The sequence below is a fragment of the Cucurbita pepo genome, chromosome 8, assembly GCF_057944985.1.
Source record: "Cucurbita pepo subsp. pepo isolate OVF chromosome 8, ASM5794498v1, whole genome shotgun sequence".
NCBI classification, from domain to species: Eukaryota; Viridiplantae; Streptophyta; class Magnoliopsida; order Cucurbitales; family Cucurbitaceae; genus Cucurbita; species Cucurbita pepo.
Window position 1 is genome coordinate 1,453,445 of NC_141805.1, and position 23,011 is coordinate 1,476,455.

The following is a 23,011-nucleotide window of genomic DNA, read 5'->3' on the forward strand; positions in this document are numbered from 1 at the left end:
ATTCCTTTATTTCATAACCAGAATGAAGTTTCTTCAGTTCCAAGGAACGGCCAAAGTTCCTTTCCAATTGTTAAGCTTGCCTCATAAGGGAGCAAGGAACAAGATTCCATTCAAACTAAACCAAGATTGAATCATTGGAATAAGAGATAAGGAAGAAGGCTGTTCAAGAGCCATGTTATACAATCATTTTCTATCTCTAAAGTAAAGATAGAACAGCTTTTGATCCACAAAACTCACTTGGCTAGAGAAGAAACACAGAATCAATATTTAGTTGTTTTAGTACTTGTATTACCCTCTTTCTTTTTTAGAAATGAAGTTTGTAGTCTGCAAAACAATTTAGAACATGTCACGGTAACTAGATCGATGACTGAATCCATCCGTAAACAACTGAGAGGTATGCGAAAATTCATAACCAGATGGTAAGTGATCAAGAGGCACTGTCCAAATCGAATTGAGTAAACATTCAAATAAAATGAACATCTGCAAGGTACACAGATGAAGTTTCTTTTTGCTCCAAAAGATTATTATTTTTTTTTTTGTTTTTTGCATGAATGATTGTTCTGAAAAGCTGACTGGAAGACTTCAAGACCTTTATTTACAAAAGGTCTCTCTCTGCATAATCTAACAGAATGAGGGAAATTCTTCTCCTTGGTTGGTAACTTAATCAACTGAGAACTTTGCCCTCAAGACCAAATATGACTCATTGGCTCTAGACCTTCAATGCCAGTTTCTGAGCAGCAAGTGCTTCAGCTTCGAGTGTTGGCTCCCACAGTAGTGTTGATTCTGCCAGCAGTGAGGTCACGACGTATGGGTCCATGTTTGAAGCGGGACGTCGGTCTTCCAAATAACCTATTGCACAACAACATCACAAGGACATAGTACAATCAATGAAGTGTCACTGCCAAGAATTCTATGTTTCATAGAGTATCAGATAACAGAAGCAGACTCCAACATTTGAAGAAAGCTTCTTTGGTAATGCAAGTGGTTTTTACTCCTAATTTCAGTTTTCTCATGTTCAGAGAAAATGAAGCTAAAATATCGCTAAAGCGGGAAAAAAACCCGTTTATACGCTCGTTAGACTTGGTGCCTTCTTGTTATTGAACAACAATGGCAACATCTTTTAAATTAGCTCCATATTATTGAATAACGAAGAACGAATATTAATAGCGTTTTATTCCTGAAATGATATAACACATACCTTTGCCTTCTTTCTCAGTGTCACGTCCCACACGGATCGAACAACCACGGTTAGCCACTCCCTGCAGTTGAAATTTTCAAACTTGATCCAAATAGTATTTATTCAGGACAAAAGAGTGTGTAGCAGATGTTCAGACATACCCAGGAAAAGGAGTTGATACTTGCTGTTTCGTGCTTCCCTGTCAACCTCCTCTCATTTCCTTCTCCATAGGCACTGATATGCTCCTTGTGGCGAAGAGACAGATTCAGAATAGCCTTCTTTATGACTTCAAACCCTCCTTCCTCTCTCATGCTCTTCGTACTGTAAATGAATGGATTGCTCATCAATTCTAGCCACTACGAAGACATTTCATTGTTGTACAATGATCATATTCAATGAAAGGGAATGCATTCAAGTACCTGTAATTGGTGTGGCATCCTGCTCCATTCCAGTCACCCTGCCCATGAAATGAATCAGACAAGTCCACTTAACCAGTCCATTCCAAGAGTAAATTGGACCTAAAAGTTTAAGGTACCTCAATTGGTTTTGGATCAAGTGAGAGAACCACCCCAGCTTGCTCGGTAATTCTCTGTCAAGACGGAGGAGGAAACATGAGTTCACACATAAACCCAACTAAAATCTTGGTCGAGATCTTCCTCGAGCCCACCACTTCACTTTCACTTAGGCCGGAAAAAGTCAATGGGGGGAATAGATTTCATCTTATTTACCGAGGAGCGAAGCAAACATACACTTCCATGTTTTTACCAGAAATCTATGTACTCTCCGATTCATCTTTGACTCGAGCTAACTTTATCAATATAAGGTAACTTCCTATGCATTCACAATTGTGTGCCACAAACTACTTACAGTAAGATGTTATAAGTTTTATTCGAGGATGACGAAATGAGCAACGTTATCAAGATTAAAGAGAGCGTCTATTCGAGCCTGGTAATAGAGGAAGTTTAGCCCTTCAAGGTTTCATACCTCAAGAATGTATCTAGCACACCAAATATGATCTCCTGCTTCAATCCCAACACTAGGACCAACTTGAAACTCCCACTGCATGGAAAATGTTGTTAATTCGAAGGATTATATGAACCGTAGAATACCGTTCGATTCGACAAGATTAGATGTCAGTGAGAACAAGAGAGAACCTGGCCAGGCATGACTTCTCCATTGGTACCACTAATGTTGATCCCGGCGTATAAACAAGCCTTGTAGTGAGCATCTGATATATCTCGACCAAATGACTTATCGGCTCCGACACCACAGTAATAAGGACCCTGCCATGAACAAGATATCATTGCAGATGAAGTTAATATGATATTGTACAATGAAACTATAAAGATCAATATCAAAAGAACTTCAACCTGAGGTCCAGGATAAGCTCCAACAGGCCAACCTAATGGCCACTTCACATTTGTCTGAAGTAAGGTGTACTCTTGCTCAATTCCATACCTAAATTACAATGGTTTCAGTACTCTGCATGGTTCTACAGGGCACACTTAAGTTAAATGTATGACTTAATTGGATTACTAACCAAGGAACTTCATCCACAACCTTCTTGTTGCTGAAAATCTCAGCAGCTCGGTGGCGTTTGTTCGTAGGGATGGGCTCACCTGCTGGTGTGTATGCATCACAAATCACCTTCATTGGATGACGAGACCATTAACATTCCGATATATGATATCGAAAACATACAGACTTTCGTTCTATGAGCAATGATTCTTAGAACTCACCAAAATATTGTTGCCACCACGGAAGGGATCCTTGAAAATTGCTTGAGGGCTGAGGAATACATCAAATATTAGTCAGATGAAGATACTAAATGTTATTATAAAGACAAAGATCTTAGATCATACTATAGAATGACTTCACTGTCTTCCCCAGGTGCTTGTCCAGTACTAGATCCATCGTAGTTCCACTTAGGTAGCTCAGATGGATGTTCAACAGGCTTTGAAATGGTCTGATTGTAAGAAACGATGAACAAAACTCAGAATAAGAACAATGAGGATCAAATGAATTGAAGTGATGAATGTTTATTGTATACTCAGAAGCAGAAAACAGCATACCCTTGACTTACTACGCAAATCAATGCCAGATCCTCCAATCCTATGTGAAAAAACGAACCAAATAGTTTCAGATATGATGAACTTTTTGTTCTAATGAACACTCTAATCTGCTGTACGCTAAGTGAAATGCAGGTTAAGGAAAGATGAAGAGAAAAACCAGATATATTCAGCAATGATCTTGTCAGTGTATGGAGTAACGTCCAGTTTTAGCAGATCTTCCATCCTGTTTATGGTGCTACCATCAGATTTGAGAGCCAAAACTCTGAATTTTGCTGAGCTTTTCACACCTCCTTTCTTGCTCTGCTTCATAAGTAAAGAACTCCACATCTTGGGGGTTATGGGGCTTCCAGCCATTGAACTCTGTTTAGTTCTCAGTTGACATTGAGTAGATGGAGCTAAAATCTGAGCCATTTCTTGCACCTACTGCTTAAATGAGAGCATTCAAAGATCAAAACAAGTTCAAAACTACATTGTTTCAGGAGAGTTCAAGCCATCAAGTGAGCTATTCCATAGTTTCATCGATCCAAAATGATGAACACAAGGAAAACACATTTAGAAACAATCCCATGTAAGAAAACAGAGCATTTGACAGTAAAACGTAGCCACATTTCCCTAAATCCATGAACAGACACAAACCCAGATAGCGAAAACTCAGGAACTTACAAGAGAAGTGCCGGAGAGTGGCAGGAAAATCGAACCCAGAAGTGGGTTTCTTCGTCGATAATGGCGGATGAAGAACAAGGGGATGAAGATTGCAGGATAGAGATAGAGATAGAGCGAAGATCCTACAACCATATAAAAGGCAAGTGTTTAAAAGAGAATTTGTTGGCTTTTGGGAAGTAGATAGGGCTGCGAGATGAATGGAGGAAATTGGATTTTGGGTTTCGAGATATAAAAGGCATTTTATGGAAATTTGAGGAAGGTATTGATTATTGAAGAACACTGCATCATTTGATTGGTTTCAGTATTAAATTACTAACAGTTTATGCTTTTCTCAGCCGAGAACGACATGGGGTTGCAGAGAATCTTGTTAATTTAGTCAACTTTTCCTTTCAAATAATTTATTTATTGTTTCTTTCAATTTCCAATCAATAATAAAATTGTTAGAAGTAGTTACTCGATATCTATGTTTGATTCTTTTAAGTCATCTTAATCCCGAACATCATAAACAAAAGATCTAACCAAACGACTGCGTTATTAAAAAAAAGTTATCATAGTGATGTTTCTAAGATAGGTAATACAAACTTTCGTTGAATACCAAATTAAAAGAAACGAAAACATTTTCTAACGTATCGAGACGCCTTTAGAGTATCGAGATGAGCTACCGAATTAAAAGAAACGAAAACATTATCCAGCGTACCGGGACGCCTTTCACGTGAGTATCTACAGCCACAGATAGTGTCGAAGCCCCGGAAAGTAGAACTTTATTGAGATTTCACTTAGGAGTAGTATGATAGTAATAGTAACAACCATGTTGGATATGAAATTTGAAAGTTCATCAGCATTACCATGGTGGAGTGGTAAATATAAACCTTCCCTGGAGCAGTCAGTCCTGTCTATGCTGCCTGAAGTTATTGTTTAACTCAACTGTCTAAACAAATTTGAAGCTCATAAGGTTTCAGTTCAACTGACATTTGGGTATTAGAACGAAAAACAAAATTTCGAAACTCGTTAACGAGTAAGAATCGCAGTATGCAGCGGTAGCTGAATGAAATCAGACTTTGCCATCTTCAAGTGATGATTATCACACCTGCAGGAGATGATAACAGCGGTAAGTTAAGGCGAACGAAAAAATTGTACCGAAAAGAGTCTCGGTCGAGTAACGAGGTTTGGATGCCAGTTCACGGGGCTCTCTCCTATGGCGAACTCAAGGACCTGATTGTACAACCAATAAAACAGTGTTGTTGTTCCTTGGTTTTAAAAGATAGTTGAGATTATAAAAGATTAGATTGAGTTTTCTGATGAACATAGCATAGCATCAGAGTCCATTCTGTTGGCCTTGGTAATCTACAATGTTGGTTTCAGTGTACATTTTCAAATTTTCTTATATCAATATGTTAATACAAGTCAGTTTTGGCGAAAGATAAACCGACCCAACCGACCCACGTATGATCCAAATTATAGATCTGTAATAGTCCAAGCCCATCGCTAACCGATATTGTCCTCTTTGGGCTTTCTCGTTCAGGCTTCCCTTTAAGGTTTTTAAAACACGTCTCTTATAAAAGGTTTCCACACTCTTATAAAGGGGATCTCACAATCCACCCCCCTTGGGCCCCGATGTGGGATTTGAAATGTTTCGTTCTCCTCTCCAACCGACGTGGGATCTCACAATCCACCCCCTCTTGGGGCCCAACGTCCGGTGTCTGGCTCTAATACCATTTGTAACAGCTCAAGTCCACCGCTAGCAAATATCGTCCGTTTTGGCCCGTTACATATCGCCGTTAGCCTCACAATTTTAAAGCGTGTCTACTAAAGAGAAGGTTCTACACCCTTATGAGGAATGCTTGGTTCCCGATTAGGGAGAAAGTTCCACACCCTTATGAGGAATGCTTCGTTCCCGATTAGGGAGAAAGTTCCACGCCCTTATGAGGAATGCTTCGTTCCCGATTAGGGAGAAAGTTCCACGCCCTTATGAGGAATGCTTCGTTCCCGATTAGGGAGAAGGTTCCACGCCCTTATGAGGAATGCTTCATTCCCGATTAGGGAGAAGGTTCCACGCCCTTATGAGGAATGCTTCGTTCCCGATTAGGGAGAAAGTTCCACACCCTTATGAGGAATGCTTCGTTCCCGATTAGGGAGAAGGTTCCACACCCTTATGAGGAATGCTTCGTTCCCGATTAGGGAGAAAGTTCCACACCCTTATGAGGAATGCTTCGTTCCCGATTAGGGAGAAGGTTCCACGCCCTTATGAGGAATGCTTCGTTCCCGATTAGGGAGAAGGTTCCACGCCCTTATGAGGAATGCTTCGTTCCCGATTAGGGAGAAGGTTCCACACCCTTATGAGGAATGCTTCGTTCCCGATTAGGGAGAAAGTTCCACACCCTTATGAGGAATGCTTCGTTCCCGATTAGGGAGAAGGTTCCACACCCTTATGAGGAATGCTTCATTCCCGATTAGGGAGAAAGTTCCACACCCTTATGAGGAATGCTTCGTTCCCGATTAGGGAGAAGGTTCCACGCCCTTATGAGGAATGCTTCGTTCCCGATTAGGGAGAAGGTTCCACGCCCTTATGAGGAATGCAGACCAGGGAGAAGGTTCCACGCCCTTATGAGGAATGTTTCGTTCCCGACCAGGGAGAAGGTTCCACACCCTTATGAGGAATGCTTCGTTCCCGATCAGGGAGAAGGTCTCACACCCTTACGAGGAATGCTTCGTTCCCGATCAGGGAGAAGGTCCCACACCCTTACGAGGAATGCTTTGTTCTCGATCAGGGAGAAGGTCCCACACCCTTACGAGGAATGCTTTGTTCCCGATCAGGGAGAAGGTCCCACACCCTTACGAGGAATGCTTCGTTCCTCTCTCAAACCGATGTGGGATCTCACAATCCACCTCCCTCCAAGCCCAGGGTCCTCACCTGCACACCGCTCGGTGTCTAGCTCTAATACCATTTGTAACAGTCCAAACCCACCAAATTATAGTCTTAAAAAGGATGTGTGTGTGTGAGGGGCTGTCTTTAACAAGAAGGAATACTCAAAATTTAAGCAACTCAAGTAACTTAAAACATTCTCCATCAGAAGCCAGATATGGAAATCACGAGAAACCATTACATTTTATACAGAACTAGCTTGAACTAGAAGATCAAATAAACATGAAAACTCCTTTATTTATACCAGACATTTAATCATAGAATTCAAAAACATAATCATGCAAGCTTCAGCTAATCCACACTATAATCAAGATATCCATCTTAACAAACAAAAATGATGCCTCAAATCCATCTAAACAGAACTTTGAAGTAAATATTACCTTACAAAATGATGCCTCAAATCTGTATCTAAACGGAAGCATTTCTCTGCCAGACCTTTGCTTTCTCAGCATCAATGATGGATCCCACCAGCTTAGCCGCATTCTCCAGCTTCCCTTCTGCATTCACAACCACATAATCAAAATTCTTAACATGTCTTACTTCCTCTCTAGCCGTTGCAACTCTCACCAACAATGACTCCTTCGTCTCCGTCTTCCTATCAATCAACCTCTCCACCAGTTTAAGCTCACTCTCCGCCATCAAGAACACAAACACAGCAGATTTTCCAAGGATTTTCCTTAATGTCTCGGCCCCTTGAATGTCTACTCTCAACACAATATCAAACCCTTGTGCCATGAATTCCCTAATTTGCCTTTTGGGAATGCCCTTGTAATCCCCATACACTAACGCATATTCCAGAAGCTCGTTCCTCTCAATCATGGCCAGAAATTCTTCCTTAGAGACGAAATAATAGTCTTCTCCATCGACTTCACCAGGTCGCATTGACCGACTCGTCGCTGTCACCACAAAACGTAGCCCTTCTCGAACCTCTCTCAATCGTTTAATCACAGCGTCCTTCCCCACCCCACTTGGACCACTGATTACAATAATCAAAGGGCTCGGTTTCGGTAACAATGGCTCGGAGCTAAACCCAGAATTGAGCGAAAACTCGAGTGATCGCAGCAATTCCGATCGTTCGGCTTTGTCTGGTGGCGGAATGTTGGCGGAGAGCGGTCTTCGAGCATCACCCATTTTAGAACTGGATGAGAAAAATGTTGGGGTTCGAGGGAATGGATGAATGGGTTTGGATTTGGGTGATTTGGGGTTGAGGAAATTGGTAAGGGAAATGGGGTTGTGGAATTTTATGCGGAGATTTCCAGAGCGGGAAAGATAGGCGCCGAAGAATCTGCAAGACATGGGTAGATGAAGAACGGTGAGAGCAGCCCGCTGTATCCCAACCAATTCACTCTGGAACAGCCTTGGGGAATGGAATTTGGTTCACTGGATTCAAAAAGTTGAAGCGCACGACAGGGTGAAATCAAATCACTTGAGAAATTTTCGGTTCTTCAAGTGGCCGAGGGAATGGCTCATGGGTTGGGTTTCACCCTAAGAATTGACATAATTGGAGGTTTAATTTGTCTCAATTTGTATGGTCAAGTCTCACGATTTTTAAAACGTGCCTACTAAGGAGAGGTTTCCACTTGTTAGCACACCGCCCTATGTATGCCTCTGATACCATTTGTAACGGCCCAAATCCACCGCTAGTAGATATTGTTCGTTTTGGCCCATTACGTATTGTCATCAGTCTCACTGTTTTTAAAAAGTGTATGTTAACTAAAGATTTTCACACCCTTATAAGAAATGTTTGGTTCCTTTCTCCAACCGACTGGAGGATCGTACAAATAAATTGATTGGATTCATGTTATTACTTACATTTAATTATATGGTATGGTAAGATGGGGCAAAAGGAAGGATTAACAATTAGTTAGTTAATTAATTAATTAATCATGTGATTAATTAAGAAACTTCATGGTGGATTTTGATGTTTATTAAAGGCATTCATCGAAGCTCCACATCTCGCACTTCCGTGTTTGGACTTTTTTTGTTCACTCTTTCTCTCTGACCAAATTGAAGTCTTCCAGGTTCATCATCGCCTCTCTGATTCTTGATTCCCCTTCAGAGTAAGCGTTTCTCAAATTCACCCGCGTTCCAAATTCATAATTTTTTGCCGCTGATTTTCGCTTCAAATTTCCAAAATCCTTCATCGATTCGAAGTTTTAACCTAACCCACCATTTCAATTCTGCGTTTTTGGAGAAGGGTGTCGTTTAAAGATCAAGAAATCGGTTGTTCTCAAACTTTTAGTTGATGGGCACAATTAAACCGTTTAGAGAAACCTCTAAACACTCTTCGAATCCTCCGTCGGTGACCTCCTCAACCGCTCGATTCGAGACTGTTAATAATTCGCATGATTTCAAGATCAATGGCTACTCCCTCAACAAAGGTATGGGAATTGGGAAATACATTACATCGGATACGTTTGTCGTTGGTGGGTACGAGTGGGCTATCTATTTCTATCCCGATGGTAAGAGTATGGAGGACAGCGCGGCTTATGTCTCGATTTTCATTGCGCTTGTCAGCGACGGTGCCGACGTCAGGGCACTCTTTGAATTGACGCTTCTCGATCAGAGTGGAAAGGGGAATCATAAGGTGCATAGCCATTTTGAAAGGAGGCTCGACAGCGGTCCATATACCCTCAAGTATCGTGGAAGCATGTGGTAATTATTTTGCTTATTGATCATGATTGTTCTTTAATGAATATAATTTGTGCTCAACTTGTTCATGATGCTGATCATCCGCTTATATCTTGTGGGTGTACGAAAACAGAATCGATTGAGTTCTCATATAGGAGTAATGATGACTTAGTCGGTTCTTGATTGTTGTTGTTTGCGAGTTGTTCTTCCTTTTCCCCTCGAAATAAAAGGGAAATTAGACTATTATCAATGAGGATGAAAGTAGGATGGAGTTTGCATAGATAACTATCTGCCTAGTGGAGCTAATCAAACCATAAACTCCGCTGTTAATCTTCAATTCCCAAAGATGGTGGGAGGCTGTAAGAAGAGGGTTCTGCTAGAGAGACCCTAATCACCCTACTCAAAACTTCACTTTTGAACATCTAATTTTTAATGACAAATTCTCTTGAAATAATGTATTGTATAAATTTCAACCTCTTAAGTCTTAAGAAGGTTATTCTTGAAAGTTCTTATTCCTCTATACCTTTCAATTCCTGATTAGCAAAATGTGAACCTAAATAAGGTCCCTTACTCTCATCCCTAAAAGGGAGAGTTAGCATGCTACGTCTACTGGAAACCATTAGAACCCAAGTTGCACTGGATGCCTGGAGAAAAAGAATGACGATGAAGTAACTGATGATTCCATTCTTTGCAAAGAATATACTATTTGGAAGCTTGAGGAGCAACCCCCCTTGGATGGTATCACTTGAATTGATTTTCCCATTGGCCATCATTTGGCAAAGGATTCACACATTCTATGTATTTTCACTTACAAATTCTACTAAAAGAGATTGAGCAAGTTATTAGACTTGGCGATGCTAATTTATCGCATAATGTACTTTGAAGAAAAGTAACCCGAGGGATCCATGAGTTGTCTCAGTAGTTAAATAGGAAAGCTGGGAACGTAGATACCTTTTAAGTCATAGTACCAACTTAAATTAGTTGACAATGAAGTTAAACTCATTAACCTTCTTAAATTAATACTTCTAATAGCAAAACTATTCTTATAAATTTGAAAGCTATATCTTCTTCTTTGACCCTTTCTTCCATTCATTCCTGTGGTCCTAATTGATGCGGAGTCGTATAGTAGCAATATTGCTTTGCATCATTTGTTCATGCTCTTGGTGGTGGTAGATATAGAATGGAGTGCTATTTCGTGAGATTGTAAATCTCTTGAAGTCGCACAATTTAATTCCTTATATTTATTCCCTGGTCATTATTTGGATTTATTAAATCAAATGAATGAACCGAGCTATATCCATTAGAAGTTGTTCAACTTCAACACACATTAGATATGACACTCGCTTCGGGCAAGGTACAGTGTAGTATGTTTGAAGGTTGACTGGTTTTGGAAATGGCTTCTGGGTTTAATGTTCTGTATGGCTGTTTGACGGTTTTTATTTCAGGTAGCACCGCAGTATTATTTAATGAGTTCAGTGGATTGTGTTTGTGGATTCAAGAATTTCATAGTAGGCTAGGTGTTTTAGATCCAAGAATTCTAAACTACGTCTGCCATCTGTTGCCTTTTCTTTTTTTATTTTTTATTTTTAATTGATTTTGATGAATGAAAATGTGTTTCCATTATGGTTCATTCAGTCTTTACTATATTCTTAAGTGCTTTCAATTGCACGCTTTATGTTTATATGAATGCTCTCACTCTCTCTTTCCAACAAAAAATTGCTACATATTGTGGGTGCCTGATTTTAAGTTGTGCCAAATGTTTTCTCAATGATTGTATGAACACTGAATAAAAGGATATCACTTGTGAATTTTCAGGGGTTATAAACGTTATTTCAAAAGAACTGTTTTGGAGTCATCAGATTACCTTAAAGATGACTGCCTCTCAATTAAATGTGTCGTTGGTGTTGTTAAATCACAAACAGAGGGGCCTAAAATCTATTCTATAACAACGCCACCATCTGACATTGGTCAGCAATTTGGGAAGCTTTTGGAAAGTGGTAAGGGTGCTGATGTAAATTTTGAAGTAGATGGTGAAATATTTGCAGCCCACAAGTTGATCATTGCAGCACGTTCACCTGTATTCAGGGCACAACTTTTTGGCCCATTGAAGGATAAAGATACTCGATGCATAAAGGTTGAAGACATTGAAGCTCCTGTATTTAAGGTTATCTCTGTTTCTCTCCATCTCTCACATACATAGCATAACTTTGTACTTCTTGTTCATTTTATATTATTATTGGATTCTGCAGGCATTACTTCATTTCATGTACTGGGACAATTTACCCGACATGCTAGACCTTGTTGGTGCAAACTCTAAGTGGGCATCAACTCTTGTGGCTCAGCATCTTCTTGCAGCTGCAGATCGTTATGCATTAGACAGGCTTAAATTGCTTTGTGAGGCTAAACTCTGTGAAGATATTGCCATAAATACTGTGGCGACTACATTAGCTTTAGCAGAGCAGCACCATTGTTTTCAGTTGAAAGCTGCATGCCTCAGATTTATAGCCATGCCTGAAAATTTGAAAGGTATGCCTTTGTTATGAAAATTGGACTCACTAAACTGGCTTGATAACTTTTTCTTCTAGAAATTACTGAAAACTGATTATATGGTGGAAAAAGGGACTCACTCCTTTGTAAACACTAAACAGCTTCAGTTGTCCTATTTTCTAGAATTAAATTGTTTTGTGTTCCCATTGCACTCTTCTTGTGATGTCCCACATTGGTTGGGGAGGAGAACAAACCATCACCTATAAGGGTGTGGAAACCTTCCCCTAGCAGACGTGTTTAAAAGCCTTGAGGGGAGCCCGAAAGGGAAAGCCCAAAGAAGACAATATCTGTTAGCGGTGGGCCTAGATCGTTACACTTCTTGACCCAGGCAATTAAAATATTGTCACGTTCTTACAGCTTCTTACTCTTCTCACTCTTTAATTTTTCGTTTTCATGCTTCTTGGCCTCCATAGCTGTTGAGGCAAGGATAGAATGAGGTTGTCAATGTAGTTGATTCATGAAGAGAAATCTTGTAGGCTTGCGTCAAATGATATAGGTTGTTGGGTTAGTCCCTATTTTGTATTTACGGTTGATCTGGGCTCCTTGGCATTGCTATGTGACAAATTTAGAGAGTTAGTGTTCGCTGTTCCCAGTGCTCACTATTTTTCTGCAAACAAGTTGGATGATGAACTTTTTGCTATTTTTGGAAAACAACACTGTATGCCATAGCTCATGATTTGTTCAACTTTCTTTATACTTTATGAGATGGTGATGGCTTGTGACGTTTATAAACCTTCATCAACTTCGATAAAATGTTGTTTTGGTGTGTTTAGATGGAGGTATCTGTGTAGTTACCATAATTCATGGTATATACTTCATTCCTTCTCCTACTTGAATGCAAGGTGATATGCATGAATTGAATCATTGCCTGGAAGTATAATGTAAAATCTGAAGCATTTTAGCTATTTTTCAGCCGTGATGCAATCAGACGGGTTCGATTATCTGAACGAAAGCTGCCCGGCTGTTCTTACTGAGCTACTGCAATATGTAGCAAAAGTGACTGAACACAACATACTCGCTTCTGGATTTGGGAATATGACCTTTCTAGATTGCTGCGATCTGAACGGAAGGCGTGTGAAGCAAAGGTTATACTGACCGATTTCGAAGCAAAGCGAAGGGAAACCTTTGAGGTATTAGGATTTAGACATTTTTCTTCTGTATTCAATTGATATTCCACAAGTTGTTGTATGAATGAATTATAAAATAGAGTTCCTATTTTGTTGTCTGTTGTAAGCCAAAGGAAGTGACATTGGTGAGGTCTGTCTGTGGTTTTAGTTTGTGTACAGTACAGTCTTTGTAAGGCCCCCCATCCCTAACAAGAAAACAAATGAGGAAAGGAAAAAGGGTCAAAATAGGCATATTTGGACTTTCAGTTTCAGCTATATTATGAACACTGTATGCCTCTTAATGTTTAACTTCTGCTGTATTAAGAAAATGTTGATTTTTCCCCCTTTGATATCTGATCAATTAAATGATGATTTAGCTTCTAAATGATGTTGTTATTGTATTATCATTTGGAAGGAACCATGTTATTCTGAAAAATCGTGAGGCTGATGATGATACATAAAAATTCAGTGGACAATATTTGTTAGCGGTGGGTTTGGATGGTTACAAATGGTGTTAGGCCATCGAATGGTGTAATAGCAAGGATGCTATGGCCCCTTAAGAGGGTGGATTGTGAGATCCCTTGGAGAGGAGAACAAAACATTTCTACATTTCTACATTTCTTATAAAGTTGTGAAAACCTCTCCTCAATGCATTTTAAAATCGTGAGTGACAACGATACATACGTAACGGACCAAAGCAGACAATATCTCTCTCAAAAATAAAAGAGAGCTGTACCAAATTTATTCCAAACTTCTTATTCTAAAAGCTTAAACAGTAAAAGGGCAAACAACACACAGTGTCAATAGCAATAAGGCTTGAAATGGCAGTTCATCAATTACTTAAGGTGCTTAGTAAACCAAGCCAACAAGTCTCCATGAGCCTCATCTGCACATTTGACAGCCTCTTCATCTTCAACATTGTACCTCACAGTCCACCCATGAGAGACTTTCGGAAAGATCTTCACGAACCCATCAACCTATACATCCAAGCCAAAATTTACATTTATTTTCGACAACGGGACTGCCATTTGACATGCAGCCACGGAGAACTCATATCGAGCTTAGACGTGTTCGTGGTAAGAGATTCAACGATATGATAAGAACTCAACTACATGAAATAGAATGAAGAAAACTAAAAACAACTCTCACTACCTCAGGCTTTGCAGCCAAGGCCTCTTCAAACTGTTTCAAGAGTTCTGGAGGAGACATATGATCGATCTCCGCCCCTAGCACTGAAACGTGAGCTTTTACCTCTGAAATTATCGACAAACATCGGATTCAATTAGCTGTTATAAGAACATGATTCATTAGGCTATTCTCTTCACGATTTGTTTTGTAAGAAAATGATTTGATTTGGAGACGGGAAGGGTAAAGGGTTTGAAGTGATCATGACTAGAGTACTTGTTATAATCGCACTCTTGCAGTAGCGAGACAGCGATTGTGCGGCACTTGTTTTAACTCAGTGAACAAGTTAGCTACGAGAAATTCGAATGTCAGCGTATGTTCGGGCCTTGAGTCACATTCGCGAGAAATGTTTTAGAAAACGTGAGGGAGGAAGTACATTTGAAAACGATACGAAAGAATTGAAGAACACAACATTATATGGCTATAAGCAAATAAAGGAACCAAAATACAAACCTTTGATGTCATCGACAGTAACCAAAGACGGATGAAGCAACACAGCAGCTTGAATCAACTCGACCTTCGCAAGTGCAACCACAACCTTGGCTAAGGTACAAAAACATAGAAGATTAGCTTTATGACTGACAACTTATAGTTGTGCGAATTCGTCAGTCGAGCGTTTCATTTCATTGTTCAAGCACTTCCACATGGGTTCAGTTCATAGATTCTAACATCACGAACAATATACGACAATAGTAAACACGAGACAAATATACTCACCACCCCAACAAATGCCGACCGCTCCGATCGCCGAAATACCTTTGCTTTTCAGAGCTTCGACGACTGCCTTCCCATCATCGAAAGACTTCTCCTGTTAAACCATAACACTTACATGAACTCGAACTCGAACTCGAACTCTCGCATCTCAATAACAATATACTCACAAACAGTCCCAGATTTGTCCTAAAAGCTATACAACTTCAGCAGCAGCAGCAGAAGATAGATAATAATCAATTAAGAAAACATTGCAGTAATGAAATGAAAGGCAAGAACTAACAGGTCCATGTTCTTGTAGCCACTCTTTAATTGGCCTATTAGGATCATTTGCAACATATGGATCTCCCTTGAAGAAATCAGGAGCAACCACAAAGAACCCAGCAGCTGCAACCTTATCTGCTAGCTTCCTACAAATTGAAAGATAGCCATGTTCAACTCCTTCTTATGTGGAGCCATGTGGTAATTGCATTATATCTCTTTCAATCTTAGAAATACCTTAAGAGTGGAGCTTCATATCCTGCAAAGCAAGGCAGAATCAAAAGCTTAGAGCACCATAGATATTCCCTATTAAACAAGAAATGAGTTTAATCCAAAGATTCAACCTCCTAGTTCATATATCATGTTCTATCTTATTGGTTTGTATATTCATATGGATGACTAATTGATTATAATTTGTTGATATGTATACGAGATATGTGTTAGGAGCTACGACTCTCTACAATGGTATGATATTGTCAACTTTGAACATAAGTTTTCGTGGCTTTACTTTTGGTTTCCCCAAAAGGTGTCGTACCAATGGAGATGTATTCCTTACTTATAAACTCATGATCAACCTCTTAATTAGCTGATGTGGGGCTCCTCTCGAACAAAGCACACCATAGAGCCTCTCCTGAGGCTTATGGAGCCCTTGAACAACCTCCCCTTAATCGAGGCTCGACTCCTTCTTTGGAGCCTTCGAACAAAGTACACCCTTTGTTCGACACTTGAGTCACTTTTGACTACACCTTCAAGGGTCACAACTTCTTCGTTTAACGTTTGAGGATTCTATTGACATGGCAAAGTTAAGGGCATGACTCGGAACCACGACTCTCCTCAATGGCATAAGCTCTCGTGGCTTTACTTTTGGTTTCCCCAAAAGGCGTCGTACCAATGAAGATGTATTCTTTACTTGTAAACCCATTATCAGCCTCTTAATTAGCCGACTTGGGACTCATCTCTCAACAATTCTCAACCATATCTAAACGATCCCACGAGAATCTTTCAATCAAATCCAGAATTCCAAAAGAATTTCTGTTAAAAACTCTACAGTGATCATGAATCAACCAAACAAACAATGACCCAAGTCATAATTCGCTTTACCCAGAAGTCAAATACCTAATTATACCAAAACTAAAAGCGAAAACAGCAAGCCACAGAAGAATCATCAAAAGTGAAAGGCGAGAAAACAGAACAGAACAGAACAGAACCCATAAACAATAAGACAATGAATCGAATCAAAAGGGTAGGTACCATAGACATCGGTGATGAAAATGACGGCGTTTTTGGAGTCGGGGGCGCCACTGACATAGGTGCTGAGGCCGCCGAGTTGTTCGACATGGCCGGCGCCACTGGAGGGGTTTAGAGACGGTGGGTTCGAGCAGCACTGAGGGCCTGACATTTTTGTTGCTCTCACTCTGATTTCAACGACGATGACGAGGGTTAAAGAAAACGGCGTTCGAATTGCAACCAATAACTCCAAAATCGTTTGCCTCAGCCCTGACGTCAAATGTATGAACAACCCTGAAATATACCTTGAATGTTCTTCCTACCTTATCTGTTTCTGGGTTCGATCTGTAAAAGGAGCAACTTTTTACATTTTTGGATTATTTTTTTTGTTACGCAATTTGTTTCTTATGGATCAAATGTGAACCATACAGCTTGTATCTAATTTATTATTAATTAATTAATTAATTAATGATATATATATATATATATATACTTATTAAATAATTTTAAAATTACGAATCCATCTAAAATTAAAAGTTTAGAAAATTATTAAATATATTATAATTTTTACATAATTAAAAGGTTAAAGTAAATGGTACACCCACATGGATTCGAACCGACTCGGTTGGATTGGGTCAAAGTCGAGATGGGCCGGTCTAGACCGAGTTAGATTTAGGGGCTTTTTGGTCCTTTTGTTTCATAATTTAGGCCGAATTTCATCTCGAGTTTGGATTGATCCACTAGTTTTGGGCCTAATCCATATTTCTTGGTTGGCCCAAGCTTGAGACCAATAAATGGGCCTTACTATGAATCTTAGGTTTTTTTTAAGGTAATGACAAAAATACCCTTGGACAATTATATTCAACCTAATTGTAACGACGCATGTCAAAGATTCGAAATATGAATTCGGCACCTGGTGACCCTAACATTCTCCTGTTTTTCCTGTGATATAGTCATGTTACTTACTTTTCGCTTTTAAGAGTGAAAATTATACCCATAGACCAACACGAGTCATTTCAGTATGTTTTGTCTTCACTCACATACATCTTAGAAAAATTTCCAGAAGATCACCCAACATAAACTTACTCCAAGTAAAACACACGAGTCATTCCAACATGTTTTGTCTTTAACTTATACTCATGTACCTTCTTCGAGGGCTTTGTGACTCGTTCGTGTCGTGGTGGCTCGATGATGCCACGGTGGCAATGGCACATGGTGATGTATGGAGCAAACATGTCGAATTTGGATGTCTTAATCCTAAAGAAAACAATGAATAATATTAGATTAGAAAAGACAAAAAATAATTAAATATGCTGAAAATGGGAATCATTTTTTTTTTCTTGACTGGCTATACTTATAAATCAAATTAGTTAAAGCTAAGCTTAATTACTTGTCGTTTATGATAATATTTAAATGATAAACATTGGAAGATAAATTATTCCTGTCGGTGACAGATCGGTCAGGACAGACCACTAAAACTCATCTTCTTGGCCTTTTTTTTAATTAATAAAAAACGTATTTTTGTTTTTAATTTTACGCGGTTTTCTAGCTGTGCTTTACCTACAATTCATGCATGTTTACAAATAAAAATAAATGGAGAAAAAAGAAAAAAAAGAAAAAAAAAAACTGCCATGCCTTCATTAAATGGGTAATGGAAAAAATAATTAAAAAGGAAAGTCAGAGGAAGTGGACAGGAGTGGGCAAGTGGCGAGTTTTTATTTGCAAGTGACAGTTTTAAAATCACAGGCAGGTATGACTAGGCTACAATATTATTATTATTTTTTTTTTAACAACTATACTACAAAACCCACGATTTTAAAACGTGTCTACTAGTGAGAAGTTTCCACACTCTTATAAAAAAAATGTTTCGTTCCTTCTCCAACCGATGACGTGGGATCTCACAATTCACCCCCTTCGAGACCCAGCGTTCTCGCCGACACACCGCTCGGTGTCTAGCTCTAATAACGTTTGTAACGACTCAAGCTCGCTACTAACAAATATTGTTCACTTTGGTCCATTACGTATCGTTGTTACAAATCAAATATGAAATAGAGAGAGTTAATACAAAAGTAATATGAAGTACGAAATAAAGTTGTTATTATGTTATATCAACTTTTTTCGTGTGAGATTTGAAGCATATATTTGCAATATCTCTTTGAATGACTAGTGACGATCTTGACAAACCCATCTCACCATATACAGAACGTTCGTACAAAAGTTAATCGACAGTTAGACGCAACATATTCAATCTATGTCACAAACACATATATGGACAACTAATAATGAATCACGATGACATAAATATATATTTTTAGAAATTCGTGAAAAATTTGAAGTAACGAAAACGAAGGTAAGAATACAGCGAATTTTGACCCCACGGACCTATACCCGAAGAACACGAAAAAGAACAAGAACCTCTCCTTTTAATTTTTATTTTAATTTTAATTTTTATTTTTGGGTCTCAATTCCATTCCAAATAAAAGGTTTGATTTTGACTGAATTTTAATTTTATTAATAAATAAATTTCTTTTTTGGGAGGTTATGTTCCAGTGTGGGTCGCTTTCGGTGGAGTGGAGTATCAAGACCACCACCATATTATTATAATTCGAATCATGTGGATGTCTATGCACTTGTGGCTGGGCCCACCAAGTCTTTTTGTCCTTTCATTTTATTATTATTATTATTATTTAATTTATTCGTTTTGGAACAAAGTTTTTTCACTTTTCGCATGTGTGGGCCGTGGGAATAACTCGGGTTTGATATTATCACCGTCAGTCACCGAATCGAACTGTGCCCATCAAATCAGAAACGACTGTAAACCACGACGGTGACCGATCATGAAAGTAGGTTTTGTAAGGTGTTAATTCATCCACAAAGTAAATTAAAATTTTTTTTTCAAATATAATAAAATATTCCAAATTCCAGCTCATTAGTTTCGAACAGATACACAAAAAGGAGTGAAAAGACCAAAAACTCCATACAAACAGGGCTGTAATACACAAGGGGGAAGGGGTGAGTGGGTCCCACGTCACAAAATCACCCAATCATAGAGGGCCAACGAGAGAGGTGCATTGAAGCTGATGTAGCCGCATCACACAGAATTCTCCAATTTTTTTTTCTAAAATAATTATTTAAACTTTTTAGGAGCCAGCAGAAATGTTTTTTTTTTTTTTTTTAATTTTTTTTTAAATATATTACGGCTTATCTGTACGGCCGCCAATTGTAAGTACTTAACGAACTGACAGCAACGTTTGTCAGTCCCAAGTTGTAATATTTATATGTTTTTCTTTTCTTTTTTGTGTTTTTTTTTTCGTATAAAATTACCAAAACCCAAAAAACCGAAAAGACAAATTCTTTTTTTTAAAGGTAAAACCAGAAGCCTGCCACGTGGAACGCGGGAACTGTGTCAACGAGTTGATGTGGAGTGTAGATTCTGTGGGGTCCAGGCAGTTTTTTTCTTCACTTTAACGACTTACGGCGGCGGCGCGGTGGACCGGCTCCGGTGAGAAGATGGTGGTGGTGATATGGCGGGTATCATCGTGGAGGAATTTATCTACGATCATCGAGCTAGGTTCGATGACGTTTTTCTCCCATACGGGGTGGGAGTTTCCACCTTCGGTAAAAAATGCACCGGTGGCGTCGAGGCGTTGGAGATTCCAATTTCGTTTATTTTGAAGGCGACGAATCTTCTGCCATTGTCGAAGAGCCAATAGACAAGTGTTGTCCTTGATCTTCGAGATTGCCAATTCAAGAAGAATCGACAAAGTCTTCTCGTTGGCGCCGTCGCGTTCTGCTTTCAAATAGTCGTGTAATTCCGGCACTCCGATGGCTCGTTTAATCCCATAAGAATAATCTCCTTTCGGATCAAAAATCTCCCTCACTTCTCCAACAAATCCGCCATCGACCATCTGATCAACACGATCGGAGACGAAATTATGAAGAATCGGCAACGACACATCGACCCACAAAAAACAGAAATCATATCGAAATCGAAACTCGGAATAATCATCAACCAAAGCTTCAATGTACGAATTCGAGCCACCAGCAATGATCGGAAGACGATCACGTGCCAAAATCGATTCAATTGCATCAGAAGCATGATGGGTAAAATCATGGGAGGAGAAATTTGTATACGGATCGATCGATCCCAACAAATGGTGAGTAATTCCACGGCGTTCTTTGTCGGTGACTTTGTTAGTGACAACGTCAAGCCCTTCGTAGACTTGAATCTTGTCGGCGTTGACAATTTCCGCCGGAAAACGAGTGGCTAAGTCGATAGCCAATCGGGATTTACCCGTTCCGGTCGCACCCATGACGAAAACCACCTTGTCTTTCCGGCGGAAGAATTGCTCCATGTTGAAACTCCCCTGGAAATTGCCGACGAGCGGCGCAACTCGCTTGCCGGCGGCGGCGGCGGAGGATAATGACAATGCCTTGTTCATCAAATACCCTGTAAAATCAAAAAAGAAAGAAAACCCAGATGAAAAAATGAAAAATTGAAGCGACCCATATGATTTTTTCTGGATTTAATTCAATACAGTACCTGAAACGAAGGGAAAAAGAAGAGAAAGAGAGGCCTTGGGGCCTTAAGGAGTAGGGCTTTGTAGGGTATATGCACAAAAATGGAGGTTCTTAGGGTATGGATAGTGAGGGTTTAGGGAATTAATGTTTTTATTTGGGGGAAAGGATGGAATATGTGAAATTTTTGGATGTTTGAACCTCAAATTGCCACTGCCCCTCTTGCTCAACCCATAGGGGATTGCTCTTCGTATTTATGCCTTCCCAAAAGATACTCCTTTTCCTTACCCTTACCTTTAGTACGGACCCCTTCTTCCCTATGCTAATCTCTCTCTGCTTTACCCTCATAAATTTCACTCTAAACATTGAACCTCCCTCAAATTCAATTCACGGGCTACGTTTCTAGTGAGATTCCACATCGATTGGAGAGAAGAACGAAACATTCCTTATAAGGGTGTGAAAATCTCTCTCTAGCAAACACGTTTTAAAAACCGTGAGATTAACAATGATATGTAACTAACCAAAACGGACAATATCTACTAGCGATGAGCTTGAATTGTTACATTCTTCCTCCACTTTGAATAGTGTATGTCTGTGACACCCCACATACATGAACCAATACCACATCTGAAACAGTGTGATTATCACGATATAAAATCATAACCAAAACAAAAGCTTAAAAGAATTGATAGTTACTTCCTACACCCGATCACAATTCACTACTTAAAACACAATGAAATAAATTCATTTTTTATTTTTATTTTTTACCCATTTTGATGAAAAACTAGAAAATTTAAAATTTAGGGAATATGATAATTTGAATAATGTAATTGTTTTATGGAGGGGGTGGAGGAATTTTCCCTTTATATAATTAATTAATAATTATGGTCCAATAAAATATAAGATTCCATAAAAATAAATAAATAAATAGCAAAACCCTTTTGGATATCAAATTTTGATTCCCTTGAAGTGGAAAAGGGTATATAAATAAGAGACAATCTTGGAGTATAGCTAATAATTATATATATATATATATATATATATATATAATTATTTATTTATTTAATTTTTTTCTCCTTAAGGGTCAAGTTCATGGTTACCAGCCAACCTTATCTAGGGTTTAATCCATCACTTTTACATGGAGATTTTGATGCTGTGCTTCATACTATTTATTATTTTTTTATTCATTATATTTTTTATAATTTTTAATATTATTTTTGAAATACTTTTAAAAGTCAAAAGGTATTTTTTTTTAATCTTAAAGTATTTAATTTAGATTATATATTATCTCTTAGTTAAAAAAGAAATTAAATAAATTTTAATGTAAATAAAAATATTAGTAAATTAATATGTATATTTCAATAAATAAAAGACCAAAAAGGTATTATTAGTAATCAAACCTTAATTTTAGAGAATAATTAATGTTTATTAATAGTAAATATTATTTCTATATATATGATTTATTTTAAAACAAAAAGAAAACCCATTTCTAGAAGAATTTTAATTCAATTCAAATTGTTCCATTTTCATACCAATTTATTATTTTCCGATCAAATATTAATAAACTAAAAACAATTTTATTTCTTTAATATTAAAATAAATTAAAATTTTATTTTACAATTTGAAACATTATATATATATATAATTTATTATTTTATTATTTTGTATTTATATAGGATGGGCATAACCACGTAACCAAACAATACTAGGTGGGTTTTTTTTTTTTTTTTTTTTTTTTTTTTTTTTTTTTAAATTTATTTATAAAAAAAAGCAGTCGGCAAAAAGAATTTTTTTCTTTTATAGTGGTTTAGGATGCTTTAATTTTTGGTTATTTTAATTAATCTGAATTTAGTGAAGAGACATTAGGTTATTAATTTAATTAATACACACATTAGTATAAAATTATTAAACTAGAGGATACCCTGAGGTGACTAATCACTCTTATTTTAAATATAAAGTTTTTCATTAATATTAATTTAATTTTTAAAAA

The 23,011-nt window shown here is 38.3% G+C and overlaps 5 protein-coding genes across 8 annotated transcripts; 1 reads left to right on the forward strand and 4 right to left on the reverse strand.

Moving 5' to 3' along the window:
• Nucleotides 1–424: 424 nt before the first annotated feature.
• LOC111799912 (glutamine synthetase leaf isozyme, chloroplastic) lies at nucleotides 425–4,113 on the reverse strand. The gene is made up of 14 exons (XM_023683425.2): nucleotides 3,913–4,113; nucleotides 3,407–3,672; nucleotides 3,250–3,289; nucleotides 3,040–3,143; nucleotides 2,917–2,965; nucleotides 2,718–2,824; nucleotides 2,548–2,635; nucleotides 2,332–2,460; nucleotides 2,162–2,236; nucleotides 1,713–1,766; nucleotides 1,597–1,634; nucleotides 1,339–1,498; nucleotides 1,199–1,259; nucleotides 425–849 (listed from the first exon to the last, which is right to left on the reverse strand). The coding sequence occupies exons 2-14, from the start codon at nucleotides 3,658–3,660 to the stop codon at nucleotides 710–712; spliced, it is 1,299 nt and encodes a 432-aa protein (XP_023539193.2). The 5' UTR covers nucleotides 3,661–3,672; nucleotides 3,913–4,113; the 3' UTR covers nucleotides 425–709.
• A 532-nt stretch (nucleotides 4,114–4,645) lies between these two features.
• On the reverse strand, nucleotides 4,646–8,237 carry LOC111799915 (guanylate kinase 3, chloroplastic). Of its 4 annotated transcripts, none has more exons than XM_087126546.1 (3): nucleotides 7,403–8,236; nucleotides 7,216–7,332; nucleotides 4,646–4,999 (listed from the first exon to the last, which is right to left on the reverse strand). In XM_087126546.1, the coding sequence occupies exons 1-3, from the start codon at nucleotides 8,129–8,131 to the stop codon at nucleotides 4,994–4,996; spliced, it is 852 nt and encodes a 283-aa protein (XP_086982672.1). In that variant the 5' UTR covers nucleotides 8,132–8,236; the 3' UTR covers nucleotides 4,646–4,993. The 4 variants fall into 4 exon arrangements, with proteins under 4 accessions (XP_086982672.1, XP_086982670.1, XP_086982671.1 ...); XM_087126543.1 differs by lacking the exon at nucleotides 4,646–4,999 and adding an exon at nucleotides 5,010–5,124 and having other exon boundaries at nucleotides 7,403–8,237; XM_087126544.1 differs by having other exon boundaries at nucleotides 7,216–8,233.
• Nucleotides 8,238–8,787: 550 nt separating this feature from the next.
• On the forward strand, nucleotides 8,788–13,448 carry LOC111799994 (BTB/POZ and MATH domain-containing protein 2). Its single transcript, XM_023683555.2, has 4 exons — nucleotides 8,788–9,490; nucleotides 11,282–11,630; nucleotides 11,716–11,992; nucleotides 12,927–13,448. The coding sequence occupies exons 1-4, from the start codon at nucleotides 9,081–9,083 to the stop codon at nucleotides 13,106–13,108; spliced, it is 1,218 nt and encodes a 405-aa protein (XP_023539323.2). The 5' UTR covers nucleotides 8,788–9,080; the 3' UTR covers nucleotides 13,109–13,448.
• Nucleotides 13,449–13,850: 402 nt separating this feature from the next.
• LOC111799995 (alpha/beta-Hydrolases superfamily protein) lies at nucleotides 13,851–16,883 on the reverse strand. The gene is made up of 7 exons (XM_023683556.2): nucleotides 16,528–16,883; nucleotides 15,514–15,535; nucleotides 15,299–15,425; nucleotides 15,022–15,112; nucleotides 14,758–14,847; nucleotides 14,272–14,372; nucleotides 13,851–14,096 (listed from the first exon to the last, which is right to left on the reverse strand). The coding sequence occupies exons 1-7, from the start codon at nucleotides 16,673–16,675 to the stop codon at nucleotides 13,956–13,958; spliced, it is 720 nt and encodes a 239-aa protein (XP_023539324.2). The 5' UTR covers nucleotides 16,676–16,883; the 3' UTR covers nucleotides 13,851–13,955.
• A 2,497-nt stretch (nucleotides 16,884–19,380) lies between these two features.
• On the reverse strand, nucleotides 19,381–21,267 carry LOC111800656 (adenylate isopentenyltransferase 5, chloroplastic). Its single transcript, XM_023684454.2, has 2 exons — nucleotides 21,047–21,267; nucleotides 19,381–20,953 (listed from the first exon to the last, which is right to left on the reverse strand). Exon 2 carries the CDS (start codon nucleotides 20,943–20,945, stop codon nucleotides 19,968–19,970), a length of 978 nt encoding a protein of 325 aa, XP_023540222.2. The 5' UTR covers nucleotides 20,946–20,953; nucleotides 21,047–21,267; the 3' UTR covers nucleotides 19,381–19,967.
• Nucleotides 21,268–23,011: the final 1,744 nt, after the last annotated feature.

What these genes read in the sequence shown, in the direction of transcription:
- LOC111799912 (XM_023683425.2), bottom strand. Translation starts at nt 3,660, where the DNA reads ATGGCTCAGATTTTAGCTCCATCTACTCAATGTCAACTGAGAACTAAA. An exon ending in GACAGTGAAGTCATTCTATA is followed by an intron (nt 2,966 to 3,039) that starts GTATGATCTAAG and finishes TGTATTCCTCAG; the next exon opens with CCCTCAAGCAATTTTCAAGG. An exon ending in CACTGAGAAAGAAGGCAAAG is followed by an intron (nt 850 to 1,198) that starts GTATGTGTTATA and finishes GTTGTGCAATAG; the next exon opens with GTTATTTGGAAGACCGACGT.
- LOC111799915 (XM_087126543.1), bottom strand. Translation starts at nt 8,131, where the DNA reads ATGTCTTGCAGATTCTTCGGCGCCTATCTTTCCCGCTCTGGAAATCTC. An exon ending in AGACGAAGGAGTCATTGTTG is followed by an intron (nt 7,333 to 7,402) that starts GTGAGAGTTGCA and finishes TTGTGAATGCAG; the next exon opens with AAGGGAAGCTGGAGAATGCG. An exon ending in TTGAGGCATCATTTTGTAAG is followed by an intron (nt 5,125 to 7,215) that starts GTAATATTTACT and finishes TTGTACAATCAG; the next exon opens with GTCCTTGAGTTCGCCATAGG.
- LOC111799994 (XM_023683555.2), top strand. Translation starts at nt 9,081, where the DNA reads ATGGGCACAATTAAACCGTTTAGAGAAACCTCTAAACACTCTTCGAAT. An exon ending in AAGTATCGTGGAAGCATGTG is followed by an intron (nt 9,491 to 11,281) that starts GTAATTATTTTG and finishes GTGAATTTTCAG; the next exon opens with GGGTTATAAACGTTATTTCA. An exon ending in TTGAAGCTCCTGTATTTAAG is followed by an intron (nt 11,631 to 11,715) that starts GTTATCTCTGTT and finishes TGGATTCTGCAG; the next exon opens with GCATTACTTCATTTCATGTA.
- LOC111799995 (XM_023683556.2), bottom strand. Translation starts at nt 16,675, where the DNA reads ATGTCAGGCCCTCAGTGCTGCTCGAACCCACCGTCTCTAAACCCCTCC. An exon ending in GGTCGGCATTTGTTGGGGTG is followed by an intron (nt 14,848 to 15,021) that starts GTGAGTATATTT and finishes TTTGTACCTTAG; the next exon opens with CCAAGGTTGTGGTTGCACTT. An exon ending in CCTTGGCTGCAAAGCCTGAG is followed by an intron (nt 14,097 to 14,271) that starts GTAGTGAGAGTT and finishes TTGGATGTATAG; the next exon opens with GTTGATGGGTTCGTGAAGAT.
- LOC111800656 (XM_023684454.2), bottom strand. Translation starts at nt 20,945, where the DNA reads ATGAACAAGGCATTGTCATTATCCTCCGCCGCCGCCGCCGGCAAGCGA.